This window comes from Sinohyriopsis cumingii, chromosome 5 (genome assembly GCF_028554795.1).
Source record: "Sinohyriopsis cumingii isolate HCF-2022 chromosome 5, ASM2855479v2, whole genome shotgun sequence".
NCBI classification, from domain to species: Eukaryota; Metazoa; Mollusca; class Bivalvia; order Unionida; family Unionidae; genus Sinohyriopsis; species Sinohyriopsis cumingii.
In genome coordinates this window covers 79,281,321-79,297,230 of record NC_142965.1, presented here as the reverse complement: position 1 = coordinate 79,297,230, position 15,910 = coordinate 79,281,321, and the positions used below count along the sequence as shown (strand labels likewise).

At 34.7% G+C, this 15,910-nt stretch overlaps 1 protein-coding gene across 9 annotated transcripts in view; it reads left to right on the top strand.

Annotated features, from left to right (window-relative positions):
• LOC149799563 (6-phosphofructo-2-kinase/fructose-2,6-bisphosphatase-like) overlaps positions 1-15,910 on the top strand; it is a 171,226-nt gene that overhangs the window by 82,595 nt on the left and 72,721 nt on the right. For all 9 annotated transcript variants that reach the window (XR_016421187.1, XR_016421189.1, XR_016421188.1 and 6 more), the window contains 4 exons: positions 5,355-5,538; positions 9,166-9,239; positions 11,201-11,272; positions 15,269-15,415. Coding sequence is in view for 6 of the 9 variants with exons in the window: in XM_089958894.1 (XP_089815020.1) it covers positions 5,355-5,538; positions 9,166-9,239; positions 11,201-11,272; positions 15,269-15,415 (477 nt within the window). In the remaining 3 variants the exon portion in view is untranslated. The remainder of the gene's footprint in view (positions 1-5,354; positions 5,539-9,165; positions 9,240-11,200; positions 11,273-15,268; positions 15,416-15,910) is intronic.

Sequence of the window (15,910 nt, the reverse complement as noted above, 5' to 3'; positions counted from 1 at the left end):
GACAAACAAAAGCACCAGTTTAAGTTACAGTTTTCAACTAATCTTGTAGATTTTACCAATAGATAATATATGAGACATGAAAAACACCTGCATTCTTAAATGAACACACTTGGTCATGCATAATGAGAAATGTTTGGTGGATTTTTTTTATCCCTAAAAAGGATGATTTATGTAAATGTCGATGGATGTGTAATTTCCACCAGTTCAGTGAAATCAATAACTGACCGATATACATATATCACAGGTTCATAACAATTGTAATAATCATTAAATGACATAATTTTCCCAGTGTTTTCCTGCATAGATATCTTGATATCTTAAGTTTTAAGTTTCACCCTTTTGTTCACAGTATGTCACCACATCATTGATGATGTTTTTTTTTTTGTTGTTGTTGTTGTGGGGTTTAACGCTATTTTTCAGCACATGATAGGCTATATATGGCGGCCAGTATTAATGGTGGAGGAAGAACCCTGGAAAACCCCGGAAGAACCACCAACCCACGAGAAGCTACTGGCGAGCTTTCTCATATACCCACATTGGCTGAATCTTAGACTCGAACCGTCGCAGACAGAGGAGATGGCAGTGATCTGTAACGAAGAGCACTTTAGACCACTCAGCCACTCGGGGCCCCGATAATGTTCTAGTATCATCATAAGCAATTATGTCTTAACTTTCAAAATAAAATGTACATTTCTGGCATCAAAAAATAAAATGTACACTTCTGGCATCAAAAAATACAATGTAAATAAAATGTACACTTCTGGCATCAATAAATACAATGCAAATAAAATGTACACTTCTGGCTTCAAAAAATACAATGTAAATAAAATGTAAACTTCTGGCATTAATAAATACAATGTAAATAAAATGTACACTTCTGGCATCAAAAAATACAATGTAAATAAAATGTAAACTTCTGGCATTAATAAATACAATGTAAATAAAATGTACACTTCTGGCATCAAAAAATACAATGTAAATAAAATGTAAATTTCTGGCATTAATAAATACAATGTAAATAAAATGTACATTTCTGGCATCAAAAAATGTAAATAAAATGTACACTTCTAGCAGCATTAATCAATTTAACATTGCTATACATGACATTTTGATTATTTGTAGGTAGTCCTCATAATTAAATTATAACAATAAAGAGTCGTATTTAATTACTAGTAGATATTTCTTTAAAGATTGGAAAAAGGTTGGTCTTCTGTCTAGAGGTACTATCTCATGTCCTTTGATTAAAAGCCAGTCATTGTATCCACTTGGCCAAAGTCTTACCTTGTTAATGTTTGCCTCTTTTTGTGTACATGTTTCCAAAAATTTGTACAGGAGGGGAAAAGCAAGATACAGAAACATTGACCGACACTGTTTAAAGAAATGGGCTTGTGTATTTTTCTCAATAACCAAACACTCCAACAGTCATCAAAATGAAAATTATATTCTTTGATGTTGCTGTTGTTGGCAATAAAATAATTATCAGTGATATATCCCCCAACCCCACACCCTGCCCTGTTTTTAAAAAAAGAAAATAGGATACAGGTGGAGAAAGTAAATTGCTGGGTTGTTTTAATAGTTTTACATGAAATGATCTAATCGAACCAAATGACAGTCCTGTTCCAACCACTAATCATCATACATCTGAGGCCTAATCATTGTAAACTCCAGAACAGTTTGAAATTTTGCATGTTTAATCAACTAGACATCAGATAATCTCGACATGCCTTCTCTGCTGTGGAGATTTTTATTGATGAATGCCAACACATAGTGGTTGTTATCTCTTGATAACCTCTACCATCACGAAGACTCCGTATGGAAGTGATTTAATTTATCATAGAAGTGTGCGGAGAGAAAAATACTAGTAGCTGTACAGTATGTAACTTAGTGTAAAAATATACTTCCTTCATTGCTATTAAGCCATCTTACTGTAAGTCACTGATGTTGTGGTTATTTTTGATGTCTTTATTTATGCTAGTAGTGGAGATATACATATTTATGAAGGGTTTCATTTGTGTTATTACTGCATTTTTATCCTGAGTTAGGGTACACAATCTAAATTTTATGATTAACATGATGGGGCTTGGGACTTGCTAGGTGTACTTCTTTAATAGTACCTGTTGATTCTAGTAATCATCATAGCCACCACCACTAACACCATCACCACAACGACTCCTTACATAGTTCCTTCAGTATGTTCTTGAAACTAATTTTTGACACCCTGTTTTAGATTCCTTTTTCACTCTGTTTCTTTCAGCTTTTTTACTATCCATTAGTTTGACACATTTTTCAAACCAGAAGGAGAGTTTTGATCTACAGTATAATCACATTGTAGTTTTCTTCACAAGAGCTATAATCATGATATCTGCATTTTTGCAGATACACTGTATATTGTACTTGATAATGTCTGGGTACAGTATTGGACTCATAATCCAAATATTGCAGGTTCGATACCTGCCTAGGCCAATCTTGGTCAGCTTCCATGGTGTGTTCTTTAAAAGGTCACATGTCTCCCATTTCCTTAGCATGATATTGCCAATAATGCGTCATCAAAACTAACAATGTCAAAACAAATAATAAATATGAATCGTATCAAACCATGTTGGCAGGCATTGGTACACTAACTCATCCCATGGTCTTGTTGGTTCGGTGATGAAAATGGTGCTGCTTGCACATCCAATATGACTACCACAATCACTATCTTGACAGTCTTATTATTGCTAATCCTGATCGTATCAAAATGGGGTTTTCAATGAATGACTTCTTACGATGTCTAGTTGGTGTTAATTATTGATGTGATATCCAGTATGGCCACCATGGCAGTCATCTTGAAAATCTTATCATTATCCCTACATGCTTGGTAATATTAACATGGTGTTTTGACTAAAAGACTTCTTATGATGTCTGATTAGTCCTAAATGAAAACGATGCTGATCTTGGGTCCAGTATGGCCACCACAGTGGTCATTTTGAAAATATTGTCACTATTCCTCCTACATGCATGGTCATATCAGCATGGAGTTTTTACTAATAGACTTCTTATGATGTCTAGTTGGTCCTAATAAAATTGTTCTGATATGGGATCTGATCTGGCTGCCACATTAACCAGTTTGAAAATTTTGTTATCACTATCAGGGGTCACACTACCAGGCAAAGCGGGTGATTAAGTCACAGAAAAATGCAAATTTGGCCACTTTCTGTTAGGAAAACAAAAACGACTTTGCCCTGAGATAGTTTTTGGGACATATTTAATGATGATAGTAAATAACTTTTGAAATGCTTATTTTCAGAGTAACTCAGTGAGGTAAGCCCCAGGCAAAATGTATGCCAAGAAAACAAATGTTTGCACATTTGTAGGCATGTGTTTTAATTGATTGACCATTAACCCTTTTATCATTTAATGATGGAAATGTATCAGCTTGTGTTTTGAAACTTGAAATGACAATATATAAATAACAATTTGTGTTTAAGAACAGAATCATTAAAAGCACTTTGTAAATTTATTTATTGAAGTTTTAACTGCCATGCTTGCATTATTTTCTTTGTAAAAATCAGTCTCAAACATGTCAAGAGATGATAATTGCTGACATTGTTGTGTCTTGGAAATACCTATTCATTAAACTGTATATGTAATTCATTGGGCATATAAATTATTGAAAATATACAATTTACAGAAAGCAAAGTCTCAGTATTATGTGACAGTTGTTGTTGTTGTTGTTGTTGTAGGGTTTAACGCCATTTTTCAGCACACGATAGATTATACATGGCGGCCAGTATTAATGGTGGAGGAAGAACTCGGGGAAAACCCCGGAAAGAACCACCAACCCACAAGAAGCTACTGGCAAGCTTTCCCACATACCCACATTGGCCGAATCGGAGACTCGAACCCACGCAGACAGAGGTGAGATGGCAATGATCCGTAACGGAGAGTGCTTTGGACCACTCGGCTATTATGTGACAGAAGATTTAGCTTAAATTTTTTTATAAAAGTTCAAGATCAGAAATGTATTGGACAATGCTTTGTTGTGGAAATTGAAAAACGCTCTTATGTCAAGGTTGTTTTTGTACAGGACTCACTTTTTTATGAAGATATCAAAAAAAAACTAGCAAAGTAAATAATATCTAACGTTGTGGTTTTGACCTAATGACTTCTTATAATATCTAAATGAAAATGGGGGTCAAGGCCATGAAGTGATTATATACCTTGCAATGGAACCATTAAATCTATTGTCAAAAATTTCATACCCAAGCCGAGTTATGTTTTTCAAGAAGTTTGGCTAATGATACAGTTATTAGGTCTGTATAAAATATAATACAATGGTATGTTTACACCAACCATACTTTCACCACCATGGCAGATAACACAAGATTTTGGTGGCAATTTGCTTTCCATACAAGGCTTTCTGTACCATATTTGGATATTCTGGAATATGTTATTCAGTGTGCACCATATTTACTATGATCTGATTAAATCGCCAAAGAATAATGCCATCTCCTTATATGGTGCACCGAAAGATGAGGCTGAAATCAGGAATTAGTTCTTCAGAGAACTAAAATGGCAGGCGATCCAAAAGAAACTTTTGTATGAAGAATTTAATCACTCTTTATATTATATATATATAATTTATTATAATATTAAATTATTATAATAATTTGGTTTATTATATTAAATATAATTTAATTTTTTCATTAAATTTAAAAATGTATTGTTTAAATTGGCATGAACTTTGGTATTAAATAAGAAGGCTGCTTGCAAGGATTTGTTTAAGGATATGTATGCACTATCTTCACAAACTTCCTGACAATATTCCAAAAAAGCACCACATTTGAATTGCACTGGGACATGTATACATATAGGAACATATTGGTACCCTATCCACAAAGTAGGGATACTATTATTAGTACAGAGTTATGGTAAGACTAATAAGAAATTGTGCTTTGTGCATATTTAGTTCAGGATCACATACCTTGTCAAAAGATAGAGCTGACTGAGACACTGGCCACTAGTCTTTAAAGTCAACCATATCCTATCTGTTTCTACAGAGAGGACTGTTAAACATGGTATGGTGTATAACATACTGTTCACTTTGCTTATGTTTTATTTTGATTGACTCAGTTTCATGGTTGAATTCAGATTTTGGAAGGACGATATATTTTAAGAAAACAAGCATCATTTTGTCACATACAAAGGCATGCATGTAAATATTGGGACTTAGATGTACATGTAAATGGTGTTTTTACAAACAAAATACACAATCGAGTGAAGGTAGCATTTAGTGACTCTGTATGAAATCAACACCTAAAACATTGTTTGATGATAATGATATGTATACCTTTGTTTTGTGTTTTGTTTTTCAGGAAGTTAAAGTATGCAGTCCAGACTATACAGGAATGGATAAAACTGAAGCAATGCAAGACTTTCTACAAAGAATTGAGCATTACAGAGAGCACTATGAGTCACTGGACTACAGTTATGATAAAAATCTCTCCTTCATCCAGATCTTTAATCAGGGAGAGAGATTCCTGGTTAATAAACTGGCAGGTAAGTTGGGATTAGATAAGGAAATCTTGGCACTATATTGTATTTTGATGAGACTTACATTTGTCACACCTGCGTAAGTAGATAATGTGACATCTTTTATCAAATGATGGTCAAAAGCAGACAGTTTCACTGAGGTGACCATTGTTTTCACACATGGATGACTTTCTTGGGTATTTAAATTGTAGGCTTTTAGCAAGTGTGAAGTTGCTGAAAATGTGTATACTGCAATAAATACTGAATTTTTATTAGTTTTTTTGCTCACCTGTGTATAAGGCAAATAAGGCAAATTGAGTTTAAGTTGTGGCCGCCATGCTTTTCTTACAAGTTTTCTTTCCATCAGCAATTCTTTCCCATCTGGGATCAATATTTCTGACACCATTTCAGTCAAACTTTGGAGTCGGGGCTTTTATCATAAAATTTTTGGATAAGTTCGATAATGAGCAAGATCCACACATAATGAGGTGATCTTGTATCTGATTAGTTGACTTTGTTTTCATTCTAAAGGTCATATTTGTGACCTGATTTTGATTAAATTTGGAACATGTACTTATGTCATTAGTAATTGGACAAGGACAGCTATAAAGGATATCTGTGCATGCATCTGAGGTGATCTTGCATTGAATTGGCTTAGCTTTTCACCACTCTGAAGGCTGTATGTCGGAATCTAATTTTGATCAAACTTGGAATCTACACTTATATCATCAATAATGTGTGCATCTTTGATTTGATTGGCTAAGCTTATTACCACACTGGAAGTCATATTTTCTGATCTGATTCTGATTAAACTTGGATTGTTGGCATGATAGTTCTGATTTTGATCAGGCTTGGAATATGGCCTTGTATCATTGATATCTTGAATAGTCTTTAAAGACATATTGAGCAAGATACATTTATTTCAAGGATTTGATCTTGCATCTTAATGGCAGAACTTGATGCCATTCTGGAAGACATAATACTGATCTGCCTTTGATCCGACTTGGAATATGGGCTTGTTCATCAAGATCTTGGGTCAGATAATTAGCAAGACCAATACATATTAATGATGTGATCCTGCATCTGTTTGGTTGAGCTTGTTATTAATCTAGAAGCCATATATTTTAATCTTGTTTTGTCAGTATTTCGCATTATGTGGACAGTGCAGGAGATGCTTGCATATGAATGAGTAGAGCTGTGAAAATTTGAGTAAAATCTACCAGTAACTGTCAGTCTTAATGATTGGGTATCCTGGTACCCGATCAAAGAGAAATTTTACTGAACCTTTACACACCTGAACTGCTTTGTTGTAGAGTGACACTAGCACAAACAGTAAGGAAACATGTTCTTTTGTTCAGTGGTCAAAGTGTACTAGTCGGAGGTGTATTTTGCAAGTCAGATCACTCTGAAAGGGTAACATGTCATTAGTGAGTCTGAGTTGCTTTTTGGAAAAAAGAAATAGTTCAGCTGGATCAAAAGATAGAAAAGAAGATAGGAAAGTTAACAACAAAACAGTAAAATATGTATGAATTATTGAGAGGAATAAGCAACGAACAAATTAACAGATTACAATTTGTTCTAATTTATATCCTTTAAATTCGACAGTGCTTGACATTTTAAATTCATTTATATATATGATCCATGAATTCAATTATAGGTCACATAGCAGTATTAAAATGGCTCAGAATGATCCCATTCACTTTATCCCGTAATATGTTAATTCCGCATGTCTTTCTTGCAAAATAAACAATGAAAGGTAAGTCCACATTTTTTAAAATTCACAGTATTATATAAATGCCACTATGTAATGTCATCAGGTACAAAGGCCAAGAATTCCTACTCATTGTCAGATAAAGTTCTGAAATCTTCCATCACCATCTATTAAATCGTCATGGTCTAGTTATTGTGAATAGTATCTGACTTCATTTTCTTGGCCTTTTTGTCATATGCAGGCACTTATGTTGACACTAAGCTTCGGCTCTGTAAGTATTACTGTGATCATTAAGTTTGTGAAATCTAGTAGAGGCTGCAACTGAAAATGAAATAACCACCCTGTGTTTCTTGCCACTGAGCAAGTTTCATGTCTCAAACAGAGGGTTATCATGTGGGAAAATGACCTAAGATATAAAGGTTAAGCATTTGCTGGAAGCAGCAGAACCCTATTTGGCACTGAACAAGTACATGTATTAATTTTCACGGCTCATTCAAAAGGAATATCGACATGAAAACAAAGTGAATGCTGCCTTTCAAGCTATTGGCTTATGGACAACAAACACCAGTAGAAAACTTATATATGGTAAATGGGTACCAGAAGGCTCATTTTATTACCTGGGTTATTAACTTGGTACCCATCCACAGCTCTATTAATGAAGTTTTTTGGGACTAAATCAGGGAGATCAGTGTTTACAATCTAGAAGATTTGGTCCAAATCAGGGAGACTAGTGTAATGACATATTTTTGTCATAAATTTATACCAAAACTAAGTAAATTACAATGAATACTAGTTACTCAACTTTATTAATTTACTTATATGTTATTTTCACTATGCTTGGCAGATGTTGTTTTAGCTGGAAATATCTGTGCTTGGCAGATGTTGTTTCAGCAGGAAATATCTATGCTTGGCAGATGTTTTCGGTTGAAATTTGGCAGATTTGTGATTTCCAGAAGTTTTTTTTACGGCAAATCGATAGATCAACAAATTGGGGCCAAAATCGAAAGACTACCGGACAATCCAGAAGACTTGGATTATGAGTGTGACCTTGCATCTGATTGTTTGAGCCAGGCAATACTCTAAAAACCACACTTATGATCAGATTTTGTCCAGACTTGGTAAACAGACAAATATTATCAAGGTGTTGGAGTTGATTCGAGCAAGATGTATGCATATCAAATATGTAATCATGTTTCTGATTGGCTAAGCCAGTAACCACTCTGGAGACCAAATTACAATCTGAATTTGCTCCATCATGGTCAATAAGATTAATGGATGATTGTCATAGATTCTCTAATAATGAGATTTGTCCATGTTAATGAGATAGCTTGAATCAGATTGGCTGTTCTGGTTACTTTTGGTGTTTTATGGCACAGCATTGCCTTGACGGTTATAGAATACCCATTGAGTAATTATGGTTTTCTTCATTTTTAGGATATGATTGTTGTTGTTGTTGTAGGGCTTAACACCATTTTTCAGCGCACGATCGGCTATACATGGAGGCCAGTATTAATGGTGGAGGAAGAACCCAGGAAAACCCCGGAAAGAACCACCGACCCACGAGAAGCTACTGGCAAGCTTTCTCACATACCCACATAGGCTGAATCTGAGACTTGAACCCATGCAGACAGAGGTGAGATGGCAGTGATCCATAACAGAGAGCACTTTAGACCACTCTGCCACTCAGGGCCCCTAGGATATGGTGTTTTTGTTTTTAAGTCATATACAAATTGTAACACAGTGGTTTATAGGCACAATAGTCATTGGAATCCAACCGTCTTTGAATACTGTTACAATAGGTCAGGGTCAGTGTTAAAATTACTTTAGCTCACTTTAGGTTACTTCATACAGTAATTTAAATTTTAATAAAGAAACCAATCCTCTAGCTTGTTTAATTTTCATAATTTCCCACTAAATGTGCATTTGACCCTCTATTTTTGCAGGACATCTACAAAGCAGAGTTGTGTATTACCTGATGAACATTCATGTTTTACCCAGAACTATATACTTGACTAGGGTAAGTCATATGGACTCTATATGTACAGATTTCTTTATAGCTTTTTTGTCAAGCCTGCCTTCACATAGCAATCACATTGGTATATGTAGGCATGTTCATTTGTCTGACTGTCCACATCCTAGATTAAGGTCAGTCAGGGTTTTAAGATTCATTTTAGTCTTTTTGCTTTCTAGCTAAATAATGGTATGCTGAACAAAAAAGAGGGTTCTTCTGTTTTCAAAACTTTTTTGAAAATGTGTAACCTCACTTGAAATTTAAGATCTTAAACAACTTATGCTGTCCGATGCCAAAATTGATTCAATTGAACATATTGGAATTTACCTCAGCATTAAATTTTTATAAATTTAACAACAAGGAAGTTTCCCTTTGTAATGTTATAATCAATAACAGACAATATACACAATAATAGGACCACTCAGGTGCAAACCATTAAAAACGCTTCACCAATTTGTTTGTTTGAAACAGTGAAACCAGTTAATAAAGGACATTCAGAGGTTCATGCAGATTGTACTTTATAGACAGGTTTTCTTAAATCATACATTGGAAGCAAATATGGAATGTATCTTTTTGTTAGACTACTTAATCACTCACTGAATGTGCTGACGGGGTAAATAAAATTAGCACAGCATCAGCGAGGGGCAGATTTCAAACCACACAAGGGGAGTGGGTGTTGTCAATAGTTTTCCTTCTTTAATTAGTCTATCAGAAACAAGTGCCTACCTTGGTGATTTCATCCTAATTATTTTATCACAACTCCATATTCAATATAAAGGAGATATTCCAGTTGTGTTTTGCATGTATGATGAAGTACTTGACTCTGCTTTTAATAACCACTTTTACACAAAGTTCTGAGTTGATTCATATCTTGTCTACTTTGGTACAGTGTGTCACACAGTGAAATATGTTACATTGAATTCAGATTGTGGGTTGTTGTTTATTTTTAAGTCTAAGATAAACAATAACTGCCATTCAGAATTTAATATAGTTTATTCTGTGCATGACACAGGAAGTATTGGCAGAGTAACTGACAAACTTTGCTTGATCTGTTTAGTACTTAAATCATACATTAGAAGCAAATTTGGAATGTCCCTTTTTGTTAGAATACTTAATCAGTGACTGAGTCAGCGAGGGGCAGATTTCAAGCCACACAAGGGAAGTGGGTGATGTCAATAGTTTTCCTTCTTTACTATCAGAAACAAGTGCCTGTAGCCAAGGCATTTGTTTTGCATCTGCAGGAAGTACAGTGTGACAGATTTGTTGGTATTCATCCTCACTTCCACACCTGGACTTGTTCTAGATGAGATTTTCATTGCACAAGGAAATTGCAACATTTCTTCTGTTTTGAAGATAACACTGTGATGTCTTCTGTGTTTAAGTGAAGACATGAGTCATGCATCAGACCAAATTTTGAATTAAAACCACTGACAACTAACAGGTAGTGTGTTTGAAAGTATTTTTGTTTTGTCGTGAGTGAGAATGGCAATAGATGCTATGTATGTCTGTCTGTAATATCCATACTGGAAATACAACTGTTATGTCAACACATAAAAGGCCACCATCTACCTCTGACAGACCTTCTGAAGATGGAAAGACCATCAAGCTGATATGTATAATGATAATGTATCATACTGTAGGCTGTGTATTGTTAATCATATTGATATGCAGCACATGTGTATCAGTTTACCCCTAATGCTAATCATGTCCCACCCAGTCCCATTATCTTGACACCAGGCCGACCAGTCCTAACACAAACCTCTTAATGCTGAGCACCTGACAAGGCAGCTGTTTGTACCATTTTTATGTCTTTGGTATGACTCAGCTGGGGTTCAAACCTATAACCACTTAGGTCACCTGAGCGATCCCCGTAAAAATTTAGATCATATCAAATAAAATCTGAATTCAGTTCACTTCATTCCACATCAGTTCACTTTAAATTTAGTTTTCTGACCTTTGCTTCACAGCATGGTGAAAGCCAGATGAACCTGCAGGGCAGAATAGGAGGGGACAGTGATCTTTCTACAAGAGGCTGGGAGGTAAGCATATTCCTGTGAACCAAAGGACTTTCATAAATTAACATTATTCTTTCATATTGCAAGATAAATTCAATTTTATTTATATTATTTGTGACATACACTAGTAATAAAAAATTCATGTTGCCAATGCCAAGTACAAAGAATTTCATGTCTTGAATATAGTCAAACTTGTCAGTAGTGGCCACCCATGGAAAAAAAGCAAAACTAGCCTTTGTACACGTGTAACCTTAGTACCCAGGTTCACCTTTCAAACTTTTGTTTTTTAACAAATACCATGCATTAAATAATACTATTATTATTATTATTTTATTATTATTATTATAATGTTTATCAAGATTGTTTTTTGTGCACTATTCAACAAAATCGTAAAATTTGCTTATGTTGTTCTCCCCCAAATATATATTCCACCCAGGATTACTTTATCCCGCGTTATTTTAAAATAAACCATCCCCAACTTAAAATAATCACTGATACGAGTTTTGTTTAGTGCACCATATCAAAACACTTTCACTACTCACATTCAGCCTACATGAGACTGTAAAACAGAGGACTGATTCTTTGGTAGGCTAACTTGTATAAATTAGGCTTGGAAACAGCTTTTCATACTTAAAAAATAATGTCTGGATGAGTAAGTTGCTCAACTTGCCAAGATAAAAGACAGTCAACTTATGTGAGAGGCCTTTGATGTATAGAGAATCAAAAGAATGTTTTATATGAGAAGAAAGTTTTGTTTTCACTCACTGTGTATCATCCATTGTTTGTGTCTGTCAGCAATTGTCTGTTACAACTCTGGAGTCTATATATCCGATTTAATTCTAATCATAATTGAAATATGGGGGTTCATCTCAAATGAGTCAGATAATGAGCAAGATCCATGCATGTTAATTTGGTGATCTTAACAGCTGATCAGTTAACCTTATTACTACAACGAAGTATTTTATCGGATCCTGTTTTGATAAGACTTGGAATATATGCTTACATCATTAAGATTGTGGATAAGATCTTTAACAAGTTAAATCCTTGCACATTAGTTAACTCATTTGGCCCTGGAGGTTTTTGTCATTTTCGCCTGAAAAGAAAGACAGTTTAGGGGCTATTTCTGAATACATCCTAACACATCGACTTTCAGCAGATTTTCCATTAGCCTAATGCCTAGTTGTATTATAAACATCATTTTACATTGGTTATTTTGCTTGCACACGAGCAGAAGGGTAAAAGTTGGAGTTCTTTTTTATTTATTTTTTATTTATTTTTATTTTTTGCTTAATGGACCCATCATTTTCGTATAGAGACCACTCTTTATCCAAATGCCCACCTTATCCTAGTTTTTGCAAAGGTTCACCTATCTGTGTGCTGTTCAGACATGTCTGCTTTAGATTTGAGGCCAAAAGGTCTAAAATCTGGACACAAAATCAGATTCCGACCACGAGCAAATTTTGGGTGAGAAAAAAACTGGTCCCAAAAATTAGGTTTTTCCCTCTGTATTTTGTAGTGCAACTAGAACATCCAGATTATTTGGTATCATTGTAGAGCTATATCTGTCTACTCTTTTGTAATACCACCCACTTCGGTGTATCTTAAATGACCTTGATGCTGCAGAGCTCAGAAGTAGGGTACAGCCTCATCATGCCTACAGGTGGGATTGGGGCTGAATGAGTTAAGTGATCTTATGATTGGCTGAGCTTGTTACCAATCTTGAGGCCATATTTTTCTCTGATTTTGATATAACTTCAGTCTTTTATCGCTAAAATCTTAGATGGATTCAATAATGAACAAAATCCACACACAATAATGAGATAATCTTGCATCTGATTGGCCAACATTAATACCACCCTGAAGGCCAAGTTTCTGATCCAATTTCAATCAGATTTCTGGTCTGATTATATGCCTACCTCTATAAGGTCTTAGACGAGTGAGATCCTTAACTACTCCTGAGGTGATCTTAGATCTGTTTGACTGAGCTTTGTACCCATTTGGAAGCGATATCTCTGATCCATTTGTGATGAAACTTGAAATGTAAGCTTTTATTATATACTCAAGTGTAAAATGTAGAGACGTACTGGCGAAATAATTTTCATATTTATCTCATTCCTATATTTTCACATGTGAAAAAGATGCGAAAATGTAAGATTTCCCATCATGCCATTCAATGCTTGATTGTGTATGCCTGCAAAAGTTGTACCTGCAACAACAACAAAAAAGAAGAGTACATTCTGAGCTAGAATAAATAACTAGAAACTGCCTTACATTTCAGACATAGAAATTAATCTTTGATAATGAAATTTTACCAGATGCCATTAGTGTCTCACTGAAATTATTTTCCCTTATTTCCTTGTGAACAACGACAGAAACCCGTTGTGATGCATTGCTGAATTGAACTTGCATTGTTTTCAGATAGGTTTTAATAGTTTACAAAATGACAAAAATGTAATTAATTTTACTGTTACAGATTAAGTCAACCCAATCGTACTGCTTTGTTAAATCACGTGTATTTATATGATCAGGCTTTGAAAGTGAAGTGAATTTATGATAAGGGGGTGGGAGATGTGTGTTGTGCCAAAAAGTGAGTTTGAAATCTTCTAAACTTTGATCCTGGAGCAAGTTTGGTATATAATAAAAAGAAAATTTTCTTTTTCAACATTCAAATTGTACTGTAATTTCGACTGTATTCCAAATGTAATTACATCCTCCTTCCTGCACTCAAAATGAAATAATCATTATATTATGCGGCGTCTTTTTGATAATTGCAGATGTCATATTTGTCCCACATTATGATTTCAAACATTCAATGACAGAACAGAAACACACATGCAGATGTCAACAGCTGTTGAAATCCAATGTACTTCATGTACAGTTGGCACAGATAAATCCAGTCCATAATCATGAAATTTCGTATAATCGACAAAAATACCAAAATCTATTCATTCCAGATCAAATGAAAAAGTTGTTGCAATATGCAGTCATTCACATTATGACTCCAAATTTCAATTTTAAGTAGACCAAATCGCCATTTTCTTTTGAAAGTTATGTCTAGCGTGCGACTAAGTTCAAATTTATCTGGGCAGAGTTATGTGTGCATTAATAATGTTGTTGTTGTATAATATTTAGTTTGGAATAGGGCATACAGTCAGTTACTTTGTTTCTTATAGAATATTTTTGTTTATATAATTAAACCTTAGGTAGAATAAGAAAATGAGCATACAATAAAAAGGTTACTGCCTTTGTATTGGAAAATAGGAACTCGTTTTGTCGGATGGATATACTTCATTCCCAAAGTCGTGCAGTATATCATCCATACAATTCGTTCATATTTTTCCCATACAAATGCAGTAACCTATTAGTGTTATCAAGATCTTTTACAAGTTCAGTAATGAGTAGATGCATGCATTAATGAGCTGATCTTGCATCTGATTGGCTGAGAATGTTAAAGTATAGCTCGTACATTTTTTCACTCCACAAACACTCTCCACCCCACCAAAGCCCAAGATGACGTGGAGCAGTGTAAGAAGACTACCCACTCCCATCACCCCTTGCATTCAGATGGAGTTGCCACCACTTCTCAGAGAATAGCTCTGCACACCTCAGTTTCTCAGAAAATTGCAGCCATCAGTCACCACAGGATCAAAATGGTTTTGATAAAGCAGGCATGGTTTAATTTGTATGACCCCAGCAAATATGCACTAAAGTATGCAAATGCGTCAGCTAAGACTGTATTTTATTATGCCTGTGTCCATCTCTCTGTCTGTACTTGTATTTTAGCATGTCAGTACCCTTGTTAAGTTTGTATTTCAATGTCAGTGTCTATATTAATATCAATATCAGTGATTGTATTTGAGTATGTCGGTGTCTCTATCAATATCAGTGATTGTATTTTAGTATGTCAGTGTCTCTATCATTATCTCTGATTGTATTTTAGTATGTCAATGTCTCTATCAATATCATTGATTGTATTTTAGTATGTCAGTGTCTCTATCAATATCTCTGATTGTATTTCAGTATGCTAATGCCCTAGCTAAGTTTGTAGAACAGGAAAAGATCCCCAATCTACGAGTGTGGACCAGCGAGATGAAGCGCACAATGCAAACTGCACAGCACATCAATGCTCCCAAGGCTCACTGGAAGGCGCTTAATGAAATAGATGCTGTATGTAAACAGTTACATTATAGATTGTCAGAATTAAGTCCCATCTATTAAATGTAAATTTCATTCTTATTATGGGCCTAAATATTGCAGTATTTAACTGGCATACTGTTCACATTATTTGTCAACATTGTATATATACAATATGATATCGACTTTAAATATTGATATTTCATCTTCATACACATTACCTGATCATAATAAATTTATTACATCCGCTACCATTCTACCATTCTTTCAAGCTAAGAAAAGTCATTTGCCATATTTTTTAGCTTATTTAGCAACAGTTTGTCAAGTTGGAAGATGAATGATCACTCCTTGGATGGATTGATTGGTGCCAAATCTCATCAGTTCATCAAGTACTAGATCATTTCATATCAGGAGACATGCTTCTTCTGGAAGCTTTGCAAATACCAAATTAACCTGAGCCATTTCTTCAACAGAAGATTTTTTTTTAGTTTTCTCACCATGGAGGTATGTTCTAGCTATATTTCTATT